This window comes from Thermobia domestica, chromosome 2 (genome assembly GCF_964235325.1).
Source record: "Thermobia domestica chromosome 2, izTheDome1.hap1.1, whole genome shotgun sequence".
NCBI classification, from domain to species: Eukaryota; Metazoa; Arthropoda; class Insecta; order Zygentoma; family Lepismatidae; genus Thermobia; species Thermobia domestica.
Genome location: NC_137455.1, coordinates 108,020,781 through 108,033,345, shown reverse-complemented (window position 1 = coordinate 108,033,345; position 12,565 = coordinate 108,020,781). Strand labels below are relative to the sequence as shown.

General features: G+C 36.4%; 1 protein-coding gene across 11 annotated transcripts in view; it reads right to left on the bottom strand.

Moving 5' to 3' along the window:
- The window catches only part of by (focal adhesion protein tensin), a 947,366-nt gene that overhangs the window by 119,438 nt on the left and 815,363 nt on the right, over positions 1 to 12,565 (bottom strand). For all 11 annotated transcript variants that reach the window (XM_081744677.1, XM_081744683.1, XM_081744695.1 and 8 more), the window contains one exon: positions 11,884 to 12,057. In XM_081744677.1, coding sequence (XP_081600803.1) covers positions 11,884 to 12,057 — 174 coding nt within the window. The remainder of the gene's footprint in view (positions 1 to 11,883; positions 12,058 to 12,565) is intronic.

Here is a 12,565-nt window from a genome sequence, read left to right as displayed (position 1 = left end):
ATGGGACGGGACCTACTGATTAACGTGAAATCCAAACCACATGAGCTCCCGCCGGGAATCGAACTCGGGTCACCCATGCTAAAGGCGCGTACGTTAACCGCTTAACCACGGAGGAGCTCTATATTTCACTCGAGAATAATAAAGTTTATAACAATACACCTATTTGAAAGATATATAAATACATTTTTCTTCTGGTTTCAAAAGACGTACTTGTTGTGGATGCATGTTCGATTTCACTGGAGTTCCGCTCAATCTCGTTTACCCTCTTAGGGGTCACAATTCGTAAAACCCCATCCTATCGTTAGTCTATAATACATGTGAAATATTTATACAAAATTTTCTAGTTCTATGCCTAAAAATATCACAGAACTCGAAAACGAAAAATAATCAAGTTTCTGTTTTTAAACGTCGTGTTTTGAAGAAAAAAAAGTCTTATCTACAGCCTCAGGTGCAAGGACAAAATTTATACAAGATTTTAAGATTCTACACCCAACACGAATAGATCTGGTGATGAATAAATCAGTGAGCTACTGGATTTATTTTGATGTATTGTTAGTTGATTGTAGTTTAGCTAGCCTTTCCAGCACTGAGACTTTATGCAACCTATAGTTCAAATTTCAAGGTTTCCCACTGGAAATCGAACCAAAGACATGTGTGCTAGGACCTAGTTACTAGACAAGCGGGAAGGGCACTCTTTTAATTCTTATGACTAAACTCCATAGTGCAGGGGTAGACAACCTTTTTAGGTTTGAGGGCTATTTTTTCACCTAAGAAACAACTGACGATCTACTTACCTGTCAACTAGCCCCTAAAGGGAACCATAAAACTCACAGTATGATTGACAATCTTTCACGACATGTAGGTCAACTAGTAGCCCACAGCCAGTGGTCGACAAATTGGGCACCCCTGCCGTAGAATATTGCCACACAACGGTCTACCTAGTAACGCTCACGAGATAAGAGTTGGTTCTGTCTCGTCTCGAAAATGTTACGTGAAAATGATGTCCCGTTTCGGAAAATGTATATATATCTACTCGAAGAGGCCTGTCTTGTTTCGAATCTCGTTATAAAAATTAAAGTCTTGTCTCGTCGTATGCGCAACTCTACTACACTATACATGATCGTAAAACGGCTGTTAGTTAATTGTATGTGGTCAGCATATTGGTACCCATCTTCTCCTAGCACTCCAATTGTCTCATAGTGTATGATCAATAATAATAAAAAAAATAACTTATGCTCGCACTAGGAATCAAACCCGCTATCACCTAATCGATTACTAATACTATAATAAAGTGTTTTTGTCCTCCAATAATAATAATGATGATGATGTTTCCTTAGCATAAAATATACGTAACATTTAGGTCAGTGTCACAAACCGAAGTGTGACGCTTGTCCAAGTATGTCATTGTAATATTCTTCGGATAAGAACGCTTCCAAAGGACACGTCTTTCATTTTCTACGGCCGTGAGATATGTGGTAACGGCGATCAAAAAGCGCCCAGTAATAACAACAGTAGATCCGATAAGCCGAGAATGGCAATAAATTACAAAACGTGACTGCGTCTAAGAGATACGCCTACATAATGTCACTCGTTTTATATCACTTTAGAGATTTCAAATGAGTGTTACGTACGCGTTCTGTACTTAAAATGGAATGTTAACCGATCTTGGTTTTAAAAGAACCATAAAGAACATCTATCTACAACAGAAAGAATATGAGAATGTATCTTCTGATTAATGTATGTTTATTTCTTTTTTTTCATTGTATACTCATTATTCTTCCTTGTAAAAGTACGACCACACATAATTGTTCCCAATCTACCGGACGTTTTTAGCACGACATGCACTAAAGGCAGAACCAGATGAATTAACTGCTAAGCACTTGTGAGACAATGTGTTCTGTTAGAATGTGGATGTATAGAAAGTTTCATTCTTACAGTTGTGCTTAGAACATAAACGGGTCAATTTTACAAAACCAATGTACTGTTTAAAATATGTAACTCTCTTTTCTAGTACGAACAGTACGGTAAGATCATCTCTGGCGTTGTATGGCTTTTGTTATAACATAGAAATACACTGAATAATAATAATAATAATAATAATAATAATAATAATAATAATAATAATAATAATAATAATAATAATAATAATAATAATAATAATAATAATAATAATAAAGTATTATGTCATCAGTACGTCACTTGCTACCGAAAATATTGAGAATTCTCGTGCATTATGGTTAACATTTCCGCCTTGGCTTAAGAAACGGTTCGCAGACGCCCTAACAGATGTCTCTACCTGCGCTGCCTGCCAGCCTTACGCCAATAGATGGTGCTGGCGCACAGGCAATTTTTAGATTTAATTAGAACTTCCATACTGCATTGTTTCAAATTAATTATTTTAAAATATGAGAAAGGACGATTTTAACTTATAGTGTTTAGCGGGTAGAATACTTGGGGGAAAAGAAATATTTATTTTAAACATAGTTCATCAATCGAAACCTCTTTCTTACATTTTATTGATTTTCCTAAATATCTTTTGTCACGTCCCTCAGGAAAAAAAAAAACTTCAAAAACAGTACCCAAATCAGCTGTTTTATATTTCTTAATTATTTCTAATTCTTTTAACATTCTCTAGTACTGTTTAGTTATCTTGTTCTTTTCTCCATTACTATTCCTAACAGTTCCTCTTCCTTCTAATTTAGTCATCTCTGTGACGTCACATTCCGCTGCTCTTCTTCACAGTAAATCACACGAAGAGGTGAAGGAGCTGTCTGATAACCTGATAGGTATTGATAAACAGATAATGGTGAGAAATAAACAAGAAGATCGATAGTGTAGTGAATGGTTTCTGCGGAGGACTCGTGAATCCATTAGTACCCGTACACTGGCGACACCTATTTATCGTATTCTCCAACCGTATCCCCTCCCCTTCTATTCCTCATTATGTTTTTCTTGTCTTCTCCCAGATTGTGTATGCACGCTCCCACGTCATGCATTGGCGAGCTGGAAGTGACTGGTCTAATTCAGCGGTTTTCTCTTATATTCTACTCATTTTCTCCATTTTTCCACATAAGCATATTTCTATAGCTTTTAGTCGCTTTTTTTTTTATGTTCTAGTCCTTACTTTGTACGAACTCATTGATGAGTGTAATTTGTAGTTCTTTATTTAGGACTTTTCTTGTTTCGTCATTCCTATAGTCACTAGTCACTTTTATTTCCCGTTGACATTTCAGGTATTTACAGTAACATACGGAAAATTAACCACTTTTCCCTCTTCCATAGTTAACCAGAAGCACAAAGTTCGTATTCTGGACTTTCTGATCTGATTTTTACGTTCCAGAATCATACTCTGTATACAGTAAAGAAGACAATTTATTTAAATAAAAGAAATGATTACAAAAGAATGGGTGGAATAAAACGAGAATGTGTGGGAGAACATGGCAGAACCTCGAGCGCTCTACCCATGAATCTAGTTCCAACTTAAAGTTTTAATTTCGCGATTTTTCTAAGTAACACCAAGGGTATGAAGGACGAGATACATTACTCACATGATTGTCAAACCACGATCGGGTCTTTAATATGGTGACACAGACAATCTTGCAAGATCAATCCTCACAGTATATGCTGTTTCCCACCACAATACCTCGCCTTCAAGAGAGCTGGATTACAGGACAAACGCCACCGGTCCCAGCCGCCACCACTGCCACTAGTAAAAGTGTAAAGTCACTGACAAAATATAATGCCTTAAAGTATTAGAAGACGAAATTATATACAAAAGAAACGCATTTACAGGATAATTCATTATGTATGCTGACCTATAGGAAATACGCGTATATAAGGGCTGTAGAAACTGTATGAAAAGTGTAAAAGAACTATGAAGAACAGAAATTCTGAAAACATTAGAAGCTTCCTTTTTAAACTGCTAAGGTATGATATTTGTAGTCATGTATGTTCATCGGAAGAAATATGTATGCCGACCTATTGTCAACGTATGCGGTAAAGCGAGGAGCTAATAGAACATGAGCTTTGAATATCAGCTGAAGTTTATAATTTAAAACATCGTTATATTTGTAGCCATAATATGGGGACTTTCAATCTGCACGAGTAACGATTCTAATCAGATTGAATTACCATATGATACGACCCCATCATCTGGTTGTTGTTTCTGTAGCGATGTATCATCGATTTTCTTGAACCATTGAGTTACGAAATATTGGTGATATCATACTACGCTGGCATAACCTCACCCATTCGAGCTGTTTCCATGTAGTCACGCACATAAACCATATTTAGATTAGGAATGAAAGTAAGATGGCACTAGCAAATAGAAACGTCCTTACCTGGTTTGTGAATTTCAGCAATGACATTCAATTTTCTAATCGTTGCAACATTATTGTCGTTAAATCTCACTGTTCCCGGCATTTTTTGACAACGATAAACAAATTTTAACAACTTAACAACACAGAACGATGTGTGCACTGAACTAAACTGAACTTCATTTACAATACACTTAGTAATAACACACATAAAACATGCCCGTACGTACTTCTGTTTTTTGCGCTCGTCTCTCTTATCAAAGTTCTTACTCCTCTTCTCTCCTCTCCTTGCGTTTCTCCCCCCCCCTGCCCTCGAACGCTTATCTAGCGTGTCAAGAGAAAAATTAAGACCTTTATACTGTTTATAAGGCGGTTTCTCTCGCTGTAGAAGAGGGACAAAGTTATCTCTTACCTTCCATCTTCATTTGGCGCTGGTTTGCTCTGTTGCAATCCACTGGAAAATGTCACGAGACTTTTGGGCTCCTTTTAGTAGCTAATAAAATAACACCCTTCTTGCTCTCGTGCTCTGTCCGTTACGACCCTCTCCATTTCAGCAGAAGAGTAGGAAGACACACAAAAAGAAAGAGGAGACAAAAAACAAAAGGAATTTAAAACAAGAGATGTTCTTGTCTTTGACTGTTGACTCCGAATGCGACCCACATTTTGACTCTGAGAATAGCAGCAAGACACGAGAAAGCATTGGATGTAAACAATAAACACTAATAACGTTTAATCTGTTCTTGATTACATAAAATGGCTCTTCACGGTGTATATGTATGTTCTACTATGCTCTCCAAAGATAATCACGATCACATCCTCCGCTGCCAAGTCCTGTCCATTCGGAATACAATCATTCATTCAGAATTACGACAACTTAAAACAACGAGCCTCTCCTGCTTCGCCCTTGCTTCATCTAAACATTACAATGATGGTTAGAATTCATTATATAGGACCCACATTAAAAGGAAAAAAAAAAACTTTTAAAAACTGCTGCTGTGACATAAACGAAACGGCTTAAAACACAAAAGACGTTTAAAGCCCATAAACAACAATAGAAACAGCTGGATATCTGCGAGTAAACAAACCCATAAACAAAATGTATCTTAATTGGATACGCCGAGGTCAAGTGTTCCTTTGGGGAAACGGACCAACAGGGCGCTTATTAAAGAGATCGGAACGTATATAAAGAATTGACAATAAAATTTGATCAACAGAGCGGTGCAGGAGAGAACGATGACGTAGTGATAAGAGTGTTAATCTCCGGCATCAGGCCCATAGCTAGAGAGGGGTTAGAGCGGAAGAAACCCACCCTAAATTAGTTTTTCTAAATATATATAAAATCTTTGCAATTTTATGTACTTGCTTCAATTCAATTTAATGTATTTTTATCACTTCTGCAAAAATTGATATATTTCTTGCTATATGCACAAAATATCTACCATAACATAAAATATATAATTGAATTGAATGCTTTAAAATATTGTAAGTTAATGATGAAACTTTGTGGTTTTGGATTTATGTACCGTAACATTTATCAGTACAGGAGCTATATCACTATATTAGAAGATTATCAGGGCCCGAATCTTCGAGAAGTTTCCAAATCTGATCACATCTAAACTCCTCTATTCAATTTTTCAGACCATAAAACGTGAACATGAGAGGTGTTCAAGTAACCTTTCCTTTTGTGACAAAACAATGTATCCTTGCTACCTAGCTGCTCAAATCTGAACACAGTGCTGTCAAACAAATACTGTATGTACAGGAGAAGACACGCTGCGAATATAACCCGTAGTTCGTTCGCAATAACAATCAACATAACTGCGGGCTAAGCAACACCACCTAAAGGTGGTGTTAGCTAAGCCCATCGTTAGTCCTAATGGTCATTAGTTCCGCGACGGATATATTACATGGAAGTTTTCATTTTATTTTTAAAAGTCATTAAGAGTTTGGGCCATGCGATGCCTGAAGAGAATTGAAACAGAGAAGGGTAGTTTGTAATATAGAGCAAAATTAGTATTTTCATTTATAAAAACCTCTACAATCGTATTAGGATATAATGGAGAAAATTTTGTCCAGTGAGACATATATCCATCGGTAGATTTCATTGATCTCAATTAAATGACATGCATAAGGGAAAACTTATACGTGGATTTTAAAAAAATCAACATTAAACGAATGTTCATAACGCTAAAAAAAAAAAAAAAAAAAAAAAAAAAATCATTCTTGAACAACAAAAAGAGGTTCAATAACACGCCACTTATTAAAGTGAAATTGATATGTCCACTGAAATATAAAAGCCTTTCATTATGACATTCATGCGCGCCGACCACGTGGGTGCTCCGCATTTCTGACTTGCCATTATCAAAAAATAATAAATAATATTAAAACATTGAGATGGAAGTTAAAATTTCTAACTTCTTAAACATAATTGTTTGTTTCAAATGTGTTTGTGCAAAGACACCCAAGCAACACACTTAAGTTAGTCATTTTGCTGTTTATGTTCACAAACAAAATTCTTGCAAGTTCTTTCTGCAATACCATTAAAATTAAATGCTTTTATGAAGTTTTTTTTTTCATTTTAATTTGTATGAATGTGGTATTTTCGTTTAGTAACCTGTTGATAATAGCATTTCCTCTTGCAATAATTATGCATCATGTAAGTTGTTTAAAGTTTACACTTAATATTACGATTACATATGTTGAGAATATTCATTACAGTACCGGTAACTTATCCTTAACCCATCCCTAAAGTACCGGTATATTTTACTTCCTCACAGCACAGCCCTTCCTAACAATGTTCATAAAATATTTTAACTAAAAGGAAATCAATCAAAAAATATTGACAGTCCCCTGGAAACATATAACAGGACCCGCCATTGATATGCACCCACTTAAGTTATAAGTTTTGGAAAGCCGGCGCCGTTGATGACATTATCAACAAAACAGTATACATTATGGTTAATGGGATATACCTAATACCCGAAAACTATCATTAACTCTTAAGGTTTAATTTTAAGAATCTTTCCATTCTTGTTTTCCGACTTGTAGTATTTCTTTTAGAACAACGAATAATATATCACGCATAATATAATATGATGCAATTTTTGAATGTAGCATCAGTTTCAGCAGCGAAGCTATATGAGACGTGGATCTACAGCTTAACGTGGTCTATAAATTAATTATCATCTCATAGCCATGAATATATATCGTGTGCGTGGATTTTGTCGGAGTTTTTCCATTTCCTACAACTTTCATTATTCCACCATTCTCATCATTACTGTCCCCCTTGGTCTCGGTCGAGAAACGTGGGACGTTAAACTACATACTGTACATTGAGTATAATTTAAAATGAGGAAATCCATCTGGTTAGAAGAGTATTTGAAAAATTATGTTGTCACAAACGTGGAAGAAGATATAAGGGGAAGCAGATATAAGGAGAAGAAAAAGATACAGTTGGTGGATCATATTAAAATGGATGATTTTCATGCTAACTAGGACGAAGAAATGAGCTCAGGAAAATGATATACGGTACATATGCACAGAGAAAAATCCGTTCTCCGGACAGCGGTACATTGTACAAATATACGATATCCTCTTGCTTACTATAGAAATCTGTACGGAGCATACGTTATCCGTATGATACATAGGCACTGCCCTTAGATGTTACATCGTGCCGTTGCAGGATGTCTGACATCTAACAGTTTTCCGTATACCACATACATATACTTATGTTACCTTCGTCGGCTACATGTTATATACATCCATTTATTTGTATGTGACATCCTGACCGCCTATATTGTTTGATACGGAAAGTACGTATAGATGGAACGCTTATACAGTATGTATTATAAAACTTGCGTTTTCAGTTATACTTCTGCTGTACATTAAGTCCAAAAACTACAGGAATTACGCATGTAACCTATCTTTTTAAGTACGCCACCTACAATTTGTTTTTCTCAGTGTGGAGTCTTCCCAATTTGCGGCAATGACCCCAATGTGATGGCGGATTATTATCAAATTCTTGTCCCTCGTCCTCACTGTATATCGAAAGATGAACTACCTTGTTAATTAAAAATAACTTATCAATGGTAAAAGGTGAATTCTTTTCCAGAGAGAATGATTCCAAATTTAAGAAAAGTATAGTCAAATCGACATATCTATTTTGAATATACTCTTATACTAGCTTGAAACGAACCCATGCTTATGACACTTATTGTAAAGGAGACTATGATTAATAGAAGTAAATGTTTGCGATAGAATTGGTGGAATAACAATGTAAGAGAACATGGGGAGATTCCCAACAAAAAACATGGACAGGATATTGTTCACTACTATCTCACATAGCCTGAGATGGAAGGAGGGACCTCTCACACGGGAGGTAAGCGCTCTACCACTGCGCCACCGTGCTTCCAGTGTACAACTTGAGTTTTTTTTTTTTTTTGCGTCCTTAAGCAACACCGAGGTTATAAACGACGGTTCCACTATTACCGTGGGCTCCGAATTTCAACTGGTGTAATTGGTGGGTGCTAAAACTATCAAGCAAGATCAACTCTTACAGTACAGATAGTTCCCCACCGCACTAACTTGCCTCCAAGAGAAACAGCTTACAGGATGACGCAATCGATTTTAAGAATATAGATACAAAAGTTTGATTTAGAAAAATGATATGAAATTTCTAGTTTTACATCTCATGGTTATGCTCTGTCTGTAGGCTAAGGGAAATCGATGATTAATGGAAGGGAATGACCATGAAAGAACCGGTAAAATGATAACGTGGGAGAAAACATTGAACTGGAAAACGTAAGAATACCGTGAAAACCCACGGACATGATGCTGTCCACCCACAAACTTTCAAGATTTGCTATCGAACCACGAATCTCTCGCGTCAAAGGTAAGTGCTCTACCATTAGGCTACTATGACCCCCAAAAGCTTGATAAAGGTAAGGGATAGATGGATACTAGCTTAAGCAATGAGATTACTAATTCTTAAACAAATTCATTGCATCAATTCTATATATGCATCTAAATTCTGGTATCATGTGAGCCATAAAATCTACATAGATTCTGCTAAATATCTATTTGTACAATTCTTTAGACTACTGTCTACGAGTTCTGACTACAACATCTCAACTCACTTTTCAAAATTCAATCCTTTCCGTCTTGAATCTTTTTACATTCTTAGTTCCATTTCTGAAAAATATCTGTCAGCTGACTGCTTAGTGTAATGCCAACAGCAAATGCTACTGTATTAAATGCATTTTTAGATTTTTTTTCTTTCTTTTGAACACTCTACAACGACAAATCTGGAATGGCACTAAACGGTTTTGTAATACTCTCAAGACCTCGTCTCACTGAACAGTTTACGGATGCCCCAATTCTCCATCCGTACGAATGGCTCTAAGCGACACCTGTTGGTCTGGATGGAGGGCATCATGACAGTTATCGATCCTCTACGGTTGGTGGTGCAGAGGCCCTGGTTCCTACCTAACCATCACTATCTGTCTAGACAACACAACGATACAGGTACATACGATCCCCTATTTTTCAGCTTCCAGAACTATTTCAACAGCTTGCTGCCTACTAAAACGTTAAATATATTGACTCTATTTCACACGGGGAAAAAAGTTATTACTCATAATGTATATATTTTATGTTCTTTTTCGCCTAATTTGTTCTCAACTCAAACCATTCATTAAGTAAATGGGAGAAGCTAAACGTTCGTGTTTTAATTAGATTTCTTCTTGTCAGTTCCTGTAAAGGAGTAAGATACATCTTCTGTTCTTCAAAAGACTTTTCTTTCACAGAAGCGAATAATAGATATATATTTTCAGAAACTCTATAGGATAAAGGAGACAACAAGGAAAGAGTTTTTTTTTTTTTTTTCTGAAATGGTCCGCAGCCTTTACGTAATGAATAAAGCTCTCTCTCTAGACGTGCTTCCATAAAAGAACTACCAATCATTAGGCACATATTATCACAATTACTTAATGTTTAATTTTGAATTGTCTCAAAATACACTTTTACTTAAATCGACATAACTCAACTTCGAAAAAATAACTAGATATGTCGCTGTGTCAGAGAACCGACAATGTGTATGATTACGATTCCCAGAGCTTCCACTTCATAATTTCAACATATTCGAACATCACGAAATTTACGATAACTTATTTTACATCATCAGACTCTATATCTACAATATTTTATATTGTTTCATCTTTCTTTAAACTTTTTTTAAAATGCTTTTCAAATCAGAACTAACAGTGGTACTTTTCATTTTGCAAACATCACTCAACTTTAATCTCACGACCTCTCAAACTTTGCTCTTCCTCAAATTCATACCAAGGGAGCAGGGGCGTCATTAAGGAGGGCAAGAGGGGGCAATTGTCCTCCCCCAAGAGTTTGAGGAATACATATACTTTAAAATCGATTGTTTACTAATATACTAATACAAAACGTGAAAGTCTTATGTCGGGGGTGTTATTGCCCCCCTCAAGCGAAGTCTGAAATGACGCTCCTGCAAGGGAGCATGGTGGCTCAGTGGTAGAGTGCTTACCTCTGGTTCGTGAAGTCTCTGGTTCTAGCCCCAGCCAAGTTAGTTTGTGGAGGACAACATCGTGTCCGTGGGTTTTCTCGGGGTACTTCTGTTTCCTCCCACTTTCTCATTCCACTCATTCTTCCATCATAATTCACTTGCTTTAAACATCGTATCCCTTAGCCTAAAGGGCATAACCGCTAAACTAAAAGATTTCATTTCACTTCAAATTCATACCCTTGAAATTCACTACCCTTCAATTTCATGGTATTGAATTTGAGAGTGACAGATGCTGGAATTATTAAGTTCATGAAGCCCATCACTGAGTAGGATATTTGGAAGTCAACCTCCTAGAACGAACAAGCTTTAACGTAATTTTTTTTAAGTCGTAATTCTTGTGATTGAGTTTTAAAATTCAGAAATTTAATCAACGTCTTCTATCAAGGCCAAAAGTTTGCCAAATGTATAGTAATTACTAGGACAACTACCAGTTTTAATATTTTCTAAATTTTCATTTCTGTAATAAAAACAGTACTTGTTTTCATCCTTTGTTTAGAAGTAGCGTTGCCCACGAAACTAGATTTCGGGCCTACTCGCCTCAAAAAAGTGCAGTAAAAGTGTTTTCTCGTTTCGAAAAGTATATTTGTTTCCACCGGAAGAGTGCTGTCTCGTTTCGTATCTCGTCACGAAAATTGTGTCCCGTTTCGTATTTCGTCACGAAAATTCTTCTCGTCTCGTTTCTCGTCGCGAAATGTTTGTCTCGTTTTGTATCTCGTCACGAAAATTCTGTCTCGTTTGGAATCTCGTCACGAAAAATCCTGTCTCGTTTCGTCTCGTGAGCAACATTATTATTGTAAAAGCGTAAATACACTAATTACTGACTAACTGGTTGTGTGTGAATACCTCAACTAACGTCAAAATGAAACAGTCTTCTTGCACAGTGCATATTGTATAAAAACTGGAAACACATTTATATCTGTGTTGTTATAATGTGATAAGTAATTGAAAAAATGATTGAATCAGTTTGATACTCACCATCTGTATCGTCGTCGTGACTGCAACTTAGATTTTCATAACTGTCCCACCGAGTGACAGGATCTTCCGATGTGTCCACAGGGACGGCAGGAGTTGGAGCAGGACTCGGAAGGCGTACTTCCGGTGTGGCTGAAAAATGCAATTCCACTGCACCATCCAAAGGGAACCTCATATCTAGAAATAAGAATGAAAGTAAGAGTAATTAGGAAAAGAAAAAAAGTTACGTAACTTTTGCAATTTTTATATATAGAGAGAGAGATATAGGATAAGCAAGCGACAAAACCTGTATAGCTACAAACCTAATAAACATATCATTAAGTTATCCGTTACAGTGTTACGTAAGTTGCAGGCGCCTTAAACACTGATGCCGTATGCAATATGCTGATGTAATTGCATTGGATACCAAAAGGAAATCGAAAAGAAGAAGTCCTCAAAGACTGTTGGTTTTATTCATATATGTTGAATCAAGAAATTAAATTTCTCATAGGCAACACACATACCAACCACCCGTGTTAAAGGATCTGGTAAGCGTAACCACCTCACTTTTCTTGAATTTCAGTGAATGTTTAGATAGTAATAGATGAGCCGAAGAGCATGCAGGAACAATTATAGTAATAATTAAGCAAAGAACACCAAACGCGTTACGACATAACGTTACTTTCGCTTCAGCGCAGTCCTATTA